Source organism: Phragmites australis, chromosome 13 (assembly GCF_958298935.1).
Source record: "Phragmites australis chromosome 13, lpPhrAust1.1, whole genome shotgun sequence".
NCBI lineage: Eukaryota > Viridiplantae > Streptophyta > Magnoliopsida > Poales > Poaceae > Phragmites > Phragmites australis.
In genome coordinates, this window is record NC_084933.1 from 26,498,500 (window position 1) to 26,515,090 (window position 16,591).

Consider the following 16,591-nt stretch of genomic DNA (forward strand, 5'->3'; position numbering starts at 1 on the left):
AAGTATCGATGAACCACTCATTCAATCCAACAGAAAAAACTAAACTAAACTAGAAAAAAAAAACTACAAACTACTAACCTACGAGAGGTTGGGCCACCTCAACCTTTGGCGCCGGCTGACCATCTAGGTGAGAAGGCCCGCCGGGGATCCCACCCGCGTCGTCTTTTTCATCTCCGAAATCGCTCGCTCGAGTCGTCTCTGGAACGGTCTCTCTGGAAGACTCCCCGTTTCGCTTTGGTCGCCTTGTTTGAAACGGCTCGCTAGTTTGCGCTTTGGTCCCCGCGAACTGCCTTGCTCTCTGTGGACTGGGCCGTGCAAGAACATATCGGTAACTTTGCTACTTAGTTTCAGCCCATCTTCAACACTCAGCATAGATATCAGGCCTGCTTTCGCTCAAAAAAGTAGATGTTCGGGCCAACATTGTTTAGCGGGCCAGACTTCTCCTAATACATGCCAAGTTTCTCATGGCGCTCCAGGCGCCAAACTGGCCAACCCGGCCCTTTTCAGATTTTTTTATTTCTATTTTTCAATTTTAGAAAAATAAATGTCCATTTGAAAACAACAAGAATAGGCTCTTATCACCCATTAAAAAAGTAAAAAATATATATCGCTCCTCCGACGGGCGATAGGTGGTGGATCTCATGTTAAAATGGATAAAAAATTGAATGGAGTTCCACGATGACAGTCACGTCCTCCTATCGCGACAGGAGGATGTGGTTGTTACTGTGGTGATAAAATTAATTGTTTGGCCATTAAAAGGTGGGGCCCATCATCTGTCGCTCTGGAGGTTCTTGTCGCCCTCCCCTGGGCAACATAAACCTATTTTTGTTATTTTTTTAATGGACACCTATTTTTCTAAGTTTTGGAAAATAGAAATAAAAAATAATCCTAAAATTTTCACATCCACCCACCTACTTGACTTTAGGCGAGTGAGCGAGCTGCGCAATACAATGACCAAGCCAAGAAGGGGAGCATGCAGGCTACCACAAAAAGAGGAAGACCCGAAAATCCTATTCCACAGGCGCACGCTAGGAGCTCAAGTCATGCGTCCGAACGAGACGGCCCACTAATCTTGATACAAAACTTTTTCATTAATTTTTTCTTAAATGTTTTGAGCTAACTTTTTTTTAAAAAAAAATTCTCAAAAATTTAAGCTAAAGTTTTTCTCAAAAGTTTGATAGAAAAACTTTTTAAAAAAAAATTGAAAATAGAAAGACACGGTGGGAAAAAAGTTTCAAAAAAAGAAAGAAATGTCGGAAGGGGGCGTGAGTTTACCTGCACGCGTGTATTAGCAGGGTCCGAGAAGAGCCCAACTCTCCGAGCGTCTCCGACTGGTGCCTATTTGCTTCAGCGTCCCATGGCTACTTGGATGGCAGTTGGCCTTGGCTGCCAAGTCAATACGAGCCCACGAGCACAGAACATCTCAGCGTCAGCGCTCATGCACACAAACCAAACCATGTTACTCTTACACATACGCATGCGCCACGGCATTTTGTAGCCACCAACCAAGCGTCAGTTAGCATCTCGGTCTAGCGTAGCGTAGCGCAACCAAGAAACACCGATACCGATCATGGAGACCATGAGCGAGGACGGCTGCACCTTGGCTCACATCAGCCTCCTCCACGACCTCCACCTCGCCGACGTCCCGGCCGGCGCCCCGCTGCCTCAGTGCCACGCCTGCAGACTCGACTGCACCCCGACGGCCGCGTGCGGGTACGCCCTGCACCCGTCGTGCGCCCGCATGGGGCGGACGATGCGGCACCCGGCGCACCCCGAGCGCCCGCATGCAACGCGTGCCGCACCGGCGGGCACGAGTTCGTGTTCTACTGCCAGCACTGCCAATTCGACCTCCACCTCCCGTGCGCCGCGCTGCCGGACGCGGTCACCTCTCGCGTGCACCCGCACCCGCTCAGGCTCGCCTACGAGAACGTGCACGAGGGCAGGAAGGGCGTAGTGGTCATCTGCACTGTATGCAAGCAAGGGATCATCGCGGAGCAGTGCTTCTACGTACGGGTGCGAGGAGTGCGACACCTTCGCCGCCCACGTCGGCTGCGCCGTGCCGGACGCGGCGGTGAAGGATATATACCGGAGGATTGACATGCAGAAAGTGCGAGCGGAACTCGAGGCGAGCAAGACGGCGGCGCAGCTGCAGCAGTACCAGCGGACGGCGGTGCTGCTGCAGCAGTACTAGCAGATGTCGTCGCTCATCCGCACGGGGTCGAGCATGTTCGCGAGCAACACCGCGTCCATTCTCAACAATATGCAGAGCTTGAACCTGGGTGCGCGCATGGCGGACGATAACTTGGCGATCAACTTCAACAAGTCCGGGACGGTGGACCAGACCAGGAAGACGGAGGAACGCTACAAGCAGGTATGTAAATCATTTTTTTCGGCTCAGTTAGTTGACCTTACGAGTAGTAGAATCACTGTCTCAAGTGTCATGAGCTAGGGTCCATATCTTTTCATTTCATTGTGTGTAAGTTTTATACATTCTTGCTCTAACTGATTTAGTTTTTTCTGCTCCTCCACAGCGAAATCATAGATAAAATAGAATTGTTGCTCCAGTCCAAGGTGCAATGAGAGCAGACGTGGAGCCAGAACTATCCACGAGCCTGTTAAGTCAGATCTGCTGTGGTGTCACAATAATTGTGTTGCAGTGACAACTTTTTAGCTTCAAACTATTTTTGGTAAGGTTATCTTCAATAAAAACTCTAAAAATTTACATTTTATAATACTATAATACTATTACAGCATTCTTTAATATTATTATAGTATCTTTATTTTTTTTATCTCTAAATTTGCCGACTACTACATCCCGGCGGCATTACTGTAGCAGGAAAAAATTGATTTGGAGCATCTGTTGGAGAAGAATACGGTACGGAGGGAGATGTATTTTACTGTAGCAAGAAGAAAAAGCACAGACAATACCTCTGTTGAAGTTGGTCTACTGTAGCAAGAAGAAAAAAAGTGCAGATGATACCTCTGTTGGAGTTAGCCTAAATTTGTTTTTGTCAAGCCAATAATCAAGCTCGCTTGTTCTGCTCGTGTCAAGTTCATTTTTTAATTCAACAAAAGGTAATGCTACCACCGCTATGGCAGTTGTATCTCAAAGAATGTTATTTCAAACCGTTATTCCATCTGCATCTGAAGAGCGGCAATGTATTTCAAAGAATGTTATATTCAACATATGAAACTTCTTTTAAACGTTCGTTTAAAACCACTTGGGCCTGCATCCTGCAATGTGCAAACGCATAGGGCCATCTCTCCAGCAGACTACTTTTGAAAAAAAAAAAAGGTTCAAAGCAGAAAAACAATCTGACAAATCATCACTTGTAAGAAAATTAAAGTACATGTACATTTTCCCGGTCTCTACTGGACACGCTACAGTACCAATTCAAGAACTCCGTGCGCGAGCCCAAATGCAAACAACACAACGGGTACATTGGGCGCTCCTATCGCTAGAATGTTGCAGTGTGCAATAAGTGGACACTATATATCTATATTAAAAATTGTTATTCTACGATCCAAAATACCTGCCACGGCTGCTAGATTCGTCCCTCCTGGCACATGGACTCGCTTGTCTGCTAGCTCTTCTACTTATGCGACGAATAATAATTTATTCTCTATAATACTATTATCATCTCATCTGAATATATCAACAAGGACATGGGTTCTGACGATGAAGCTGCTGGATCTCTCCCTTCTAGAAGCATCGAGGGTAGATAGAGGCAACCAACTGGTGGAACGCCGGTCGTATGTTCCGACGTTGGAGTTGGAATCACCATGGACTCCGGTGACTTCTAGATGTGTGCAATGTTCGATAAAGGCTTCATGTGATCCTCTTTTTGACCGTCGGCGAGCTGACTCAAGCTCGCAGTTTTGGTCGCTAAGAGAGGGATCATATGATGAGAAAAATGAGCTTATGAAGAAGACACTAAGTCCATCTCCACTTTAGAGTTCATGCAGTTGGCGATGGATGCTGGGTTCTCTTCAGAACAACTCATGGAAGCAGAAGCATCCTTATCGAGCCCATCACAGATAAGTGCCGGTTTGATAGTTGCAGATTTAGTTAACAAGTTCGGTTCGCTTGCAAGATGGATTGTTGACGTTGTGATCTAGCATTGGTCGCGTTCCGCAGCGAAACCAAGGAAAGGATCACTGCCGCCACCACACATTTCACCGCTACGCACGTTCGGTGATATGATTGCCAAATATTGTTGACAAAGTAGAAGGAGGCGATCAGAACCTCCGATTCTGAAGCTCCGCGATGGTGAGGTGGTCGTTCGACAGTCTTCTCCGGCAAGAGTTTCTTCTTCGGCACCGTCAAGTACAAGTAAGTCGTTTCAAAATTCAAAAGAGGCGGAAATATGGATCTTGATGTTAAAAAAAAAGAGTCTCCAATCTCGTCATCTACAGGTAATTCATTTCAAAATTCAAAAGAAACGGAAAGTGTGGATCTGGGTGTCCAAAAAAAATTCTCCAATATCATATTTGACCAATGGACCTCATGGGCCTATACGGCCAACTCCTTTCAATGAAGTGGAGCCAATTTAGGAACCAAGTTTCCACAATTCGGCAAAAAATCAAATAGCACCTAACCTGACGCCTCATGGGCCTGATCAGCTGCGTCGATTAGGGAGGTGCTAATCACCAATGGATCTTTTAGTCACTGGTTCCATCCACCAGAGGGTTTACCTTATCTGTTCGCTATTGCTGGGAAGCCACCCCAGCCAAAACAAATGACACTGCTGATCTCGAAGAAACCTACCCTTGTGAGTTTGTTCAAAAAACCAGCGACAAATCCTATTTGTCCCTCGCTCCTGTACGGTGTGGCGGCAAGGAAGGCGATGGAGAATACCACGCTTGGAGGAAATGCACATAGAGATCGAGGAACTGGTGTCCGAGGAGCACTTGGCAATGGTGGGTGTGCAGGTGAGGATCGCAGAGGTGGCTACAAGTAGGGACAAGAATGGTACAACCAGGGTGGCGGCAAGTATGGTGGAGGGTCAGGTTTTCATCCGGGGCATGGAGGTGACATCTATGGGCAAGGTCGTGGCGATCGTGGCTATGGTAGAGGACGCTCATATTAGTACCATTGTGGACACTACCCTAATTTTAGAGGAGAGCGATACGCAAGCGACCATCAGTCCTATGGTTGTGGTGGCAACTCATTGTTTAATGGCGCCAATTCACAATATGGTAGAGAGTAGCCCTAGTGGACCTCCGCACCTATAGGTAAATGTTTAAACAGTCGGGACTCAATTGGAAAAGGTTATCACGAGTACCCCTTGTGTGTACTTTAGTGGGTAGCACAAGCCGAATGATCCTCGTCTCGTGTGGGTAAAGATGTACCCCTTGCAGCGTGTAAGATCGGATTATTGCGCTCTCGGTTATGAGCATGCTTCTGTCCATTTACATCAATCGTAGAGTCTTCGATATCGGGATATTATGATGGTATGTTGAGAAGTGGTTGGTGTTGTTGATAACAAGTAATATGGTATAAGTTATAGCTTTGTTATGTTGATGATCTCAAGATACAATGGTGTTTTGGTTAGGTGTAGATGCTTACACTTGAGTCCAAATCACTTTTGCATATAAAGTTACTTAACCTTTGTAGCCGAGTTCTTACTACTTACCTATATACATTCTCCTTACAGTCGAGCTATTTATAAGTGTCTATTATGGAATAAGTCTTGCGAGTATTTTCATACTCACATACTTTGTTTTCTTTTCAGGTGAGTAAGATTTAATTTTTGGCTACTTTACGTCTGACGGTGTTGGCAACGGGTAGGAGTAGTGTCATTCTACTCGTGTGTTGTTATTTTTGGGTGATGCCTTAGGGCAAACAATGCTACCCATCTTTTATCGTCATATAACTTATTCCGCTGCATAACTACTCTAACAAATATCTGGGTTATATATTTTGTTGTAAAGTTTAATTTACTTAAAGACTTGTAATTTAATTTAACTGCTCGCTCTTTATTATGTCTTGTGATGATGCGCTTGTTGTAAAGACGTGTGTTTCGATCTTGAAAGTAAACACATGCTGGACTACCGGAATGGTATTCTAGTTAATCAATATGAGCGTCCTTATAGAAAATGATCGTCCTAATGATTAGCTTGAATACTATTTAGATGATTTCTCACACAAAGTTTGCAAGATAGAGTCCATGCTATTCAACTAAATAATGACCGGGATATGTTTGTTTGAGATTTATATAATACTGGTCTTTTCTTTGTTAATTCGATGTATAGGGCAGCTATTAATACCAAGTACATAGGTAATAATCACTTAATATAGAGACTAAAAATTCCACCTAAGATTAAGTTTCTCCTATTGTATTTATGTAGAGAGGTAATTCTTACAAAAGATATCTTAGGTAAGAGAAATTGGTAAGGGGATGAAAAGTGTTGCTTTTATAGTTTTAATGAAATTGTCCAACATCTTTCCTTCGATTGCAATTATGCTAAGTTTATCTGGCGAATTACTCAAATTTCATTTGGACTAAACCCTTCGACTAGTGTTCAACATATGTTTAGACCTTGGCTTAACGGAATAGGGAATGGCCTTAAGAAACAAATTTTAGTTGGAACTACTGCTATGTGTTGGGCTATTTGGCTTACTCGAAATAATAATATTTTTTATGGAGCAACAACTCATACTTCCATGCAAATATATACAGCAAATATATACAGGGTCATGTACTGGATCAGATTTTGATCGCTACTTCAAAAGGAAGAGATGCGAGTAACAATGCACCATGCATGCCGATTTCTAGAGACAACGACAATGGACATCTTCGCCAAGTTTGGCTGCAGGTTTCGCAATAGAATAAGTGTTTAGGATGAAAACATGCTATTTGTTAAACCTCTACTTTATGTTTGTGTTGTTGTGCTATCATGTGGACAAGCCTACAATAGCAAAACCAGTGTAATAATGTCCAGCAAATGCATTGCAAAATGCAGAGGCTAGGAACCATTTCATATGCTTAATGAAATACTTCCATTTATAAAAAAAATAACACTATTACAATATTCTCTAATACTATTATAGTATCTCCAATTTTTTCTATTTCCAGCAGATACCATATTTTTTCCTTCTATTACTCTCCTCTTTTCTTCGGACTCACAATCATCCTCTATGAATAGTGTTGAGGAGAGGAGAGAGAATACCTCAAATTTGTCGTTCATCTCTCCAGGTCGAGTCAATCTCGCATCAATGTAGCGACCGAAACGGACTCCATTGGGCGCCAGATGCGGGGCGAGAGAATCGGCATTTGCACTGTAGCATTAGGAAACATACACCGCTGAAGTTAGCCCCAGCGCTGATATGCCCCGCCGCCCCTCTTCCATCCCCTTCACACACCTCACCAATACCCATAGGAAATTCCACTAGCACTTCTGCACGTATGTGCTATTAAAACCGTTTATTTATATTGAGATTTGTGTTAAAAAAATTATAATGTATATAAGAGAATCAATAGATGAATAAATATAAGTAAAAGAGATAGACGGATAAGATAACCCACACTTCCTACCCCTTCTAACTAAAACATCTAGACATGCAATGCAAGGGAAGTCAATTGGTCGCTAGGAAGGCAGTGTGAGGATGGGAAGAAAGGGGGTGATCCGATCTAATCACGACTGCTCCAGATTACTATTCTTCAAGTTAGAAGGTATGATCAAATCTAATCGTCACTGTTTTAAATTACTATTTTGCAAGTTAGAAGACACGATTTATGACCTCAAAGCTCTTTTTTTTATGTGAGTTGAAAGTTCTTGGATTGTTTGGTACGCGCTCGGGAGGAACCGAGGGAGGGAGGAGTGGAGTAGTTGAACGTGGGGAAGTCACACGACTGAGACCAATGAATAAGGAAAAGGAACAAGAACAATCCAACAAGAACCGAGAGAAACACATAGAAATGGAGCGGTTGAATCAAGAGGACAAAACCTTGATCCTCATCAGACACCGCCACCCTCTCCACATCACCGACCTCGCCAGCGACACGGCGCCGCCACAATGCCACGCCTGCTGCTTCGCGTGCACCGGTCTACCAGTGCGCGCCGTGCCGCTACGTGCTGCACCTGTCGTGCGCACGGTTCGGCCGCACGATCCGCCACCCGTCGCACCCGGAGCACGACCTAACCCAGCCCTCCTGCTCACGCCGGCGGGAGAGTACGGCTGCCACCTGTGCCGCGCGTGCCGCCATATCGGCTACTCGTGGTCCTTCTACTGCGAGCCGTGCGGGTTCGACCTCCACCTCCCGTGCGCCGCGCTGCCGGGAGCGGCCACCGCGCCGGCCGCGCACCGCCACCGGCTCACGCTCATCTACGAGGACCCGAGGAGGGACATGGGCTCGTTCGACTTCTGCGTGGTGTGCCGCAAGGGGTACAGCACGGCGATGTGGTTCTACGCGTGCAGGGAGTGCGGCCTCGGCGGGCACGTTGGCTGTGTCGTGCCGGACATGCTGCTGAGGGATGAGTACGCCGCCCTCGACAAGGAGCAGACGGTGGTGGCGGACGCGGCGAGATGGACGGAGGCGCCGCTCCCCGAGTCCCAGCAACTGGAGGAGCTTCTCAACGAGCAGGCGAACCAGCACGTGATAAGGCAACTGGACGCGGGCGGGCTGATGCATTGATGGCACATCGTTCATCACCTCCATACTGCTATACGCTAGCCTTCTCCTTCGCTGAGATCTTCTCCTTTCTCGCATATCCTTCTCCACTGTCAGCGTCGTCGATTGTGATAAATTTCCAAGACTTTGTCCGGTTCAGTTCAGTGAATTCACCGGTTGAACCTGCAAACCCCACATATATGTCCTCCAGGAGATACTTTGACAGATCAATAAGCCAAGCTTGTATAACAGCATGCAGCCTTCTGTTACTCAACTGCATCGCTTCCACTGTCAACAGCCGGAATTAACCGTGGTAGCAGGAAGGTAGAAACATTATTAGGTGGATACTGTGCAACGGATTCGATGCTGTTGACGTCGAGTCCAATATGGTTGCTGTCAAGGTCCTCCTCGTAGCTCTTCAACGTCTATGGCGTCTGCATGACCCTCCGCCTTGCCCTCTGGCCTCCGCCCGGCCCCCGCCTTGCCCTTCGGCCTCCGCCTGCCCTCACCTGGATCTCTCCCGTTCGGATCTGGGATCTCCTCCGCCTTGTCGTGATGCCATCCGCCCCTGCTACAGGTCTGCCCGCCCGCTGCTCCGCCTGCCTGGTGAGAAGGGGGAAGAGAGGAGAGGGAGGATGGATGCCGTCTGGAGAGGAGGGGGGGGGGGGGGGGAGACGAGAGGGAGGATGGAGGCTGCTTGGGAAGAGATGGCGGCTACTTGTACGGGAAGGGAAAACTTTACTGCTAGGAAAAATAATGGGAGGTAGTGTATTAGTTTAGTGGACTCCTGCTTTTGTTTGGCTAATAATGGGAGGAAAAATAATGGGCTATGGTCTGTAGCTGTACTCTCTTCTGATTAAGGTCCTTCTCTCTCTACATTGTTCTGAACAACTATGGTGTATATACTCTAGTTCTAGCTCTGTTCTAGTAAGTTAGTAAGGTCTGTCCTCTAGTGTTTTAGTGATCGGTAGTGGTAGATTGTGATGCATATATGATGTATGTATTTGCCACGGTGATGTGTATGATGGTGTCGTCACGGCAATATGTGTACGGTGTCATCACGCCACATGATATAGATGTGAAAGTAGAGGATCACTGCATCTCGTCACATCGTCATAACAACTATGGAAAAAATAAACTAGTCTCAACTCTCCACCAGCACAGCACAATTAGGATACGAGAATCATAACATTAACTCCCATTTAGATTCAGACAATACGAAATCAAACTGATCAATACTCACGCAGATAGTTCGCAATAACATAATCTTTACTGATATGCAATGAGCACTGAGCTAACAAGGTGCTGTGCTTATTCTTTAGGAAGATGGAAAAGTACTTTAGCCAGACATTACCAAGAATGAAATGGCATTCCAAGATGGCCTCAAGTAAATACAGTCGAAAGCACTATGCAAGAACAGAACCAAAAGAAGACCCTGTTTAATGTTACATCAGGATGACAGGCACCAAGATCACTAAGCAGCATGTCAAGTAATACCATTCAACCCTGAAAAGCTAGAGGGGCCTCCTGAATCAACAAACCCACGAACTGAAAGTTCAGGAACAGAAGCAGAAGAACCCTCCTGCGGCAGCTCATGATCGATGAAGACAACTACAACTGTGATGTCATCATGGAAGTAGCGACGGACTCCTTTATCAAGTTTCTTAATATCATTATACATCATTTCCCTCTTCCTTGCAGCTTCTTTTAAAGCTGCTTCTACTAGTCTCCTTGCAATACCCTACAAAAACCAAGGAAAACAGAATTCAGCATCGGCACAAAAAAAGTCGATTCATTAGAGAGAGGGAGAGAGAGCAAAGACGTACTACTCGTGGATTATTGTAGACAATTTCAACAGCTTGCTGGTTTGTGAGGTGCTCCCATAATCCATCCGACGCAAAGATCAAAAAACTATCTTGTGAACCAAGAACTCTCGTACATATAGATGGCTCTGACGTCAGAGCAGGTCGACGGAGAGGTTCAGAGAGGTGGAAACGAGCTGTGGATGGATCAAGAGCGAATTCTCGCTTCTTTAAGTATGCATCACCTATAGATCTTGAAACCTAAGAGAGTAAATCAGAAAGAAAAAAATGTTCGAAGAAGAAGTTTTCAGCAAAATTGATGAAGTCTCGGATGTCATCATACAAGAAAGAGTAGTATTGAACACAGCGCTACAGTTTTAGACATAGTGATCACTTTTTTATTGTCATAATTAGTAATTTAAAGACTATTTTCTGTCCCTATGTTAGATGTATCAAAAGTATAAAATTAGCTGTCTCCTGCCACTACAATAACAGGGTTACAACTTACTTTGATTTCACTAATTTTATCCAGCATAACCACAAGCATCATAAATACAACACATGTCACAAAAAAATGTTGCCTACCTGTATAATGCCTTTGATGCGCCAAACACCATTCTTAAGAACAACAATTTGTGAATCATCAGGATGAAGAGATCTAAGCTCCTGCCTAACTTCTTCTATGCTTGCATTGTGGTCTCTTGTTAACTGCTCAGCAACAATTTTGTTTGATCCATTCAAACAACCAACGACTGCCCGAGAATCACCAAGATTGGCCAGGTAGAGTGTCCCTCTCCATATGATACCAGCCAGACAGCAAGATCCAATAGTAGCCATAGAAGGTTTTATTAAATGTGTCCTGCGCACAAGCGACAAGAAGCCTTCCTCTGTAGCAGAAAAAGCGTTTCGAACAACATCCTCAGACATTGTTCCATATTCTTGGGCAAGACCTGTATTGATAACCGGTTAGCATCAGCTAATTTTCACAGGCGGGTTGTATGAAAGGTGTTCGAGACTAAAAGCAACAAGAATCAGCTTATGTGTGAGGTGGTACTCTAAGAAATTATCAATAGTAACGTAAATTTGCAGCCATTCCCACAAGCGTGGTTGCTTCCCAAAAAAAATTACCACAAGCGTGGAGTTGGACAGATGAACGAAAACACTTAATCTATGTTGTGCCTAATCAGTACTATAAACAAGCAGGACAAATAAAAGTCTCCCGTTCGCAATCACAGTGATACAAATAATAGTTAGACCCTATTTCATTCCCCACTCTATTCATGATACAACATTAGATTGGCTAGAGCAAGTGACTAAAACATTGCTCCCGTACAAATGAAAATAGTCATTGCACTATTGGCACATGCAGCTCTGGAAAATAACTGCATCAAAGGCATCAATATGAAACAATTCAACGCTAATATTCAAGACTATCAAATCTAACCAAACTTTCAATCCACCGGCTGGTGAACAACACTGCACAGAGCCCAAGAGGGTAAAATTGGTTGGATTTCTGTGGAGAGGGACCACGTACGGACGATGTGCGCAGAAAGGTGGTTGGATATGAAGCGGGACGCCTCCGCGCCACCGTGGCCGTCATAGACGCCGATGAAGGTGGCGGCGCCGCCTGTCTCGACCTGGCTGTGGTCCTCCAGCACGTCGTTCGCCTGCACCACGGCGAAGGAGAACTCGCCTGCCGCGTGCCGCCCCAGGTCCCTCGACCACAGCAGCTCGTCGGCGTCGCCGTCGTCCTCATCCTTCCTCGTAAGCGCGTACCTCCGGACCCGGTCCCAGCACGCGGACGCAATCCTCTCCAGCCAAGGCCACATCCTTCATCTCCCTCCTAGGCTCGCTTCTGTTCCTCCTCCCCCGTCTCCCCGCCGAAGACAAGAACACCAAATAACTCGAGGGCGGCGCAACGATGTGGTTTTCTTGCCCACTGCACACCAATACTCACCCAATTTCACCTGAAAAGCAGCGAAAATTTAGACCTTTGGTTAGCTACAGCAAGGCGGAGGAGACGGCCGTACGGTAGCTGTTACAAATAATCTCCGCCTCCCGCACCTTAACGCGCGCAATTTCCACGGGAGGACCAGGAACGCGACCATCGCGACATGCCAGCCCAAGAGTCGGCAGCGCGGCCAGATTCTCCGAAGATACCAAACTCAACAGAGATTTAGGATTTGGTGCGAGACGACCTCGGGACCGGTGGTGTTCCGATGTGGATCGCGAATTCGCGATTCGCGAGGCTGGAGGAGGAGGGAACGGGGAGTTCTTTAAGCGGTGTGGGGGGGGGGGGGGGGGGGAGGCGTTCGTAGTCGTACGCTCCGCTGAGTGTGCATAGGTGTGGGCCCTTTACCTATTTTGTACGATTGTTTCACGGAAAGGACTGGGTAACACACGAGGGATTGAAAATATAAATATTAAAAATGTTAACATTAGACACGATAATATTAAACGTAAACTTAATACATAGAGATATTGATGTGTTATAGTAGCGTCTTTAAACGAATATATTATGAGCAATATCGTAGTTTGATTTCAAATAAATTAAAAAAAATGAGGAGATTATTCGTTAATTTATCTTCTAATTTCTTTGTTTATTTTTAACAGTAAAATATCTTTTATTCGTAACTGGTAAAGAGGCTAGGAGGATGAAACATAAGGATGGATAATAAAAATAAGTAAATTATTTAAATTTTATAAATTTTTATTATATAAGAGGAGAGTAAAAAAAAATTTGATGCAAGAACCTACTCATATTTTATATAATGGAGATTTACGGAGAGCTTGTGATCAATTAGAAAGTGCAAAAAGCGCAATAGAAAAAGCAAGTAAAGCGCGGTCCTGATCGTGATTGGTTCAGGAGCCTTTGACCTCGCTTTATCTTTTCCCTTATTTCCCCCCATTTCTGCTGAAACAAGCCTTTCAGAAGCTCTGAAACGCAACGTAAAAGGTCTTATAACACACAGGTTTCTCTGAAAACCAGAGTTGTGCACATAATCTTTTTTCACTTTGGAGAATTCTTTTGACGATTACCAAGGAAGGGTCAGGTGATTCACTAGTGCACAGACCCGGACAATGCAAAGCAAGAGATTACAGCTCCAACAGCTCCACAAGCACAGGAAAAAAGCTTTACCGGACAGCGACATCGAGCCGACTCAACCGTCCCACTCTCTTGGAAAAAGATTACGTTTTTTCTCAAGAAGGAAAGGCCTTCTAGAAATCGCAGCAGCAGCAGATAAACAAGAGATTTTATATAATTCAGACCAACAGCGCACAGCAGTGTTATTACATGGTAGTATCACGATAAGTACGTAAGCGATGGATAGCATTTCCCGCTTTACAGGTAGGAAAGCGCAGGGAAAGGCAACGGGGCCACCGCTGAAAGACGAGTCAAACAGTTCTCGTCACTGGGAACCTGTGACACCACCATGCGCTCGCGCCGTCTCGTCATTTGTGTGCCGGCCAGTGCCCAGAGCTCAGCAGCACCTTCGATGGCGCGCGCACTGATGCACTCTTGCGTGTGTGCATCAGCATTAATCCCCAGCTGTTTTGGGTAGCATCGATCATCATCTAATCGATCGATGATGTGGAAATCGGACGGTCAAGACAGCAACGAGAGCAAGAACCCCTCTCATCGCTGCACGCGACCTGGGATTGAAAGTTCACGAATTTTGGAAACTTAGAGCCAAATAAAATATCTAATTTCAGAATTTTTTACAACATACGAGACCCGACTAGAGAAGGATAAAAAATATCAAAGTTTAAGTGAAAATCAGTGAATTTTAGTCTTTTCACGATAAAAAAATTGTTAAACGAAATTAAAATCCCTGCTTGTGATAATCTAGCTGGTCGTAAGCGTGGAACCTAGTTGACACACTGTGTTGCCAGTTGAATGCAAACATGAGAGGGCATAGCTACACTTGCTGTGATGGTGACGCCGTCGGGCATCAATCAGAGGTTGAACTTGCCCATCGACTCGTGCCATCAATCAGGTCAACACTGCATGGTGTCCAGCTACCCGGCTTGACTTATTACGTTCTCCAAGTTGGAGATCATGCGTACAAGCCCTGCCTCTGGTCCCTTTTAGGTAGGATTGGTCGCCTTTGTCCTGCCGGTGACGGAGAGGTGCACCGGCCGGCTGATAACCTGATAAGGGTGCACACATCCATCGATCTCCAATGGGTGCGATCAGTGATGTGTAAGTCGTCCCTGCTAGAGTTACTGCTGCTACTGGTCTGTGTTGACAGTTGACACTACTGGCAGTGAGTGGGATCTGAAAGTCGAAACGGACGTGAATCGAGCCAGAAGTCGCCACCCCTATCGTAGGCTAGCTTTCCACGTTACTTGCGTGGCTTCGTGGAAGCTTATACAAAGAGGACTTTTACGGTACACCTAAATAAGTGCATACCGTTTATTTTTTTTATCCGGTGGTTTAGATTGGCCCAATAATACTCTATCGCCCATCAGTATCATAGGTATCATTAAATAGTATCATGGGGATCATAAGGGTAGAATTGGAAAAAAAAACTATGATAAACTTGTAAATTATATGTTTAATTAGGGAAGATCAAAATGTTAGTTTATTCTTCAGATAAGCTTTCACTTATTCTGTTCATTTCATTTATTAGGGTTTCCACTCTCTGTCGGTCGGTCGATAATGGGTGGCGAATGTCCGAAGTCCGATCAGTCAATGACGTAATTACCCCTAAGGGTATCAAGATAATTACAATAATACCTACTAAAATGGATGGTTGGATCACAACAATGATAATCTCCATCATCTAGTATCATGGTGTACTGTAAAGGTTCTCTATGCAAATCATGCATCAACAGGTACTAATCGTCAGGCTAAATGCTACGTGGAGGAGATGAGCGGTGAGTAAATAGGTCGGCAATCAGTACTGTTGAGAAATTAAGTAGAGAAGTATCTTAATTGGTATATAATGAGATATTGATAATAATTGATATTTTTAACTTGTTTAGCATGTGTTTGTGGAGGTTTGTTCTTGTTCTTGTCTGACTCGAGTTGACGGTATTTGAAATTGGCGAATTCTTCTCTGTATGTAGAAAAATTACACATACCGGATGTTTCGGTGTTCATCGAAAGTTTTAGTATAGGTAGTGTGTACTGCCAGACTATTTCTTGTATACAGTAATTTTTTAGATGAAATTGAAGATCAATGCATTGGAAGGTATAGTGAATATAGTGGCTACACCGGAGGGTATCACCGGAGTATTTTCAGTACTGAAGCAGAAATAAATACAAACACCGGATGGTACGGTGATGAACTTTGAGAGCGTCGAAGTATTTTCTGCAGATAGGAGATTTTTGACGTTAAATTTGATTATGTACGTCGAATAGTCCGGTGTTGAGATTGTGAACACTGGAGAATATACTAAACATTTTGTTGCATAGAGGTTGCAGAAGGGTGGTTCGGTTGATTGTTACACACACCAAATTAGTCGGTGATGTATATGAGATCAACGAAAATTTTTATTGGATCTTTTCTTATAGAGAGCAAAAAATTTCTGAAACAAATAATATTACACTCATTAGATTTTCCGGTGTTCATGAGCAGAACACACCGAAACTTCTAATGTTCACATTTTCTGCAGAATGTGCTCTGAGTTGAAGTTTTAATTTTGTGCTAACCTGAAGATATTTTAAAATATGAAGAAATGTGTTTACTTGTTTAATGGTGTGCAGGTGACGAATGCAACATGACGGTCGACGGCGAGTGATCGAGGCTAAGCGGATGCTTGGTGTCGGACGATCAAGAGGGTCGGACGCAGTCAAAGATGATTCTAGTTGTACACATAAAAGTCAAGCAAAGCATGTAACGGATGATGAAGATGGCGTGATGACAAAGTTAAGCGAATGGGATACCGGTGTAAGTGATAAGGCGGACCGAGAGATCAGGAGCGGGAGAGACTTACCGGCGGTTAAGATCGCAAAACGGAGGACAAACGTCATCATCGGAGCGCTTGCTTCAGGTGAAAGCAAGTGGCAACTAGACACGCTTTGAGAAGTGTGCTAGGGTTTCGCAATTTGGTCTTAAAACCGTGGGATGACTGGAGGAGTATGTGGTACCATCGCGAAGCATGCGTTGAGGCAAAGATAAGTCATAAAATGTTCCGCGGTCGTCCGATGAATAAAAAAGAAAATAG

The 16,591-nt window shown here is 44.8% G+C and overlaps 2 protein-coding genes across 2 annotated transcripts; one reads left to right on the forward strand and one right to left on the reverse strand.

The window, feature by feature from the left end:
- The first annotated feature begins 1,570 nt into the window (after window positions 1-1,570).
- Window positions 1,571-2,191, forward strand: LOC133889574 (uncharacterized). The gene is made up of 3 exons (XM_062330045.1): window positions 1,571-1,786; window positions 1,834-1,968; window positions 2,024-2,191. Exons 1-3 carry the CDS (start codon window positions 1,571-1,573, stop codon window positions 2,189-2,191), a joined length of 519 nt encoding a protein of 172 aa, XP_062186029.1.
- A 7,610-nt stretch (window positions 2,192-9,801) lies between these two features.
- On the reverse strand, window positions 9,802-12,705 carry LOC133889819 (probable protein phosphatase 2C 43). The gene is made up of 5 exons (XM_062330297.1): window positions 12,482-12,705; window positions 11,952-12,384; window positions 11,003-11,367; window positions 10,442-10,678; window positions 9,802-10,356 (listed from the first exon to the last, which is right to left on the reverse strand). The coding sequence occupies exons 2-5, from the start codon at window positions 12,244-12,246 to the stop codon at window positions 10,102-10,104; spliced, it is 1,152 nt and encodes a 383-aa protein (XP_062186281.1). The 5' UTR covers window positions 12,247-12,384; window positions 12,482-12,705; the 3' UTR covers window positions 9,802-10,101.
- Window positions 12,706-16,591: the final 3,886 nt, after the last annotated feature.

What these genes read in the sequence shown, in the direction of transcription:
- LOC133889819 (XM_062330297.1), bottom strand. Translation starts at nt 12,246, where the DNA reads ATGTGGCCTTGGCTGGAGAGGATTGCGTCCGCGTGCTGGGACCGGGTC. An exon ending in CCTTTCTGCGCACATCGTCC is followed by an intron (nt 11,368 to 11,951) that starts GTACGTGGTCCC and finishes TTATCAATACAG; the next exon opens with GTCTTGCCCAAGAATATGGA. An exon ending in GCATCAAAGGCATTATACAG is followed by an intron (nt 10,679 to 11,002) that starts GTAGGCAACATT and finishes TTACTCTCTTAG; the next exon opens with GTTTCAAGATCTATAGGTGA.
- LOC133889574 (XM_062330045.1), top strand. Translation starts at nt 1,571, where the DNA reads ATGGAGACCATGAGCGAGGACGGCTGCACCTTGGCTCACATCAGCCTC. An exon ending in CGCACCCCGAGCGCCCGCAT is followed by an intron (nt 1,787 to 1,833) that starts GCAACGCGTGCC and finishes TTCTACTGCCAG; the next exon opens with CACTGCCAATTCGACCTCCA. An exon ending in GCGTAGTGGTCATCTGCACT is followed by an intron (nt 1,969 to 2,023) that starts GTATGCAAGCAA and finishes GGGTGCGAGGAG; the next exon opens with TGCGACACCTTCGCCGCCCA.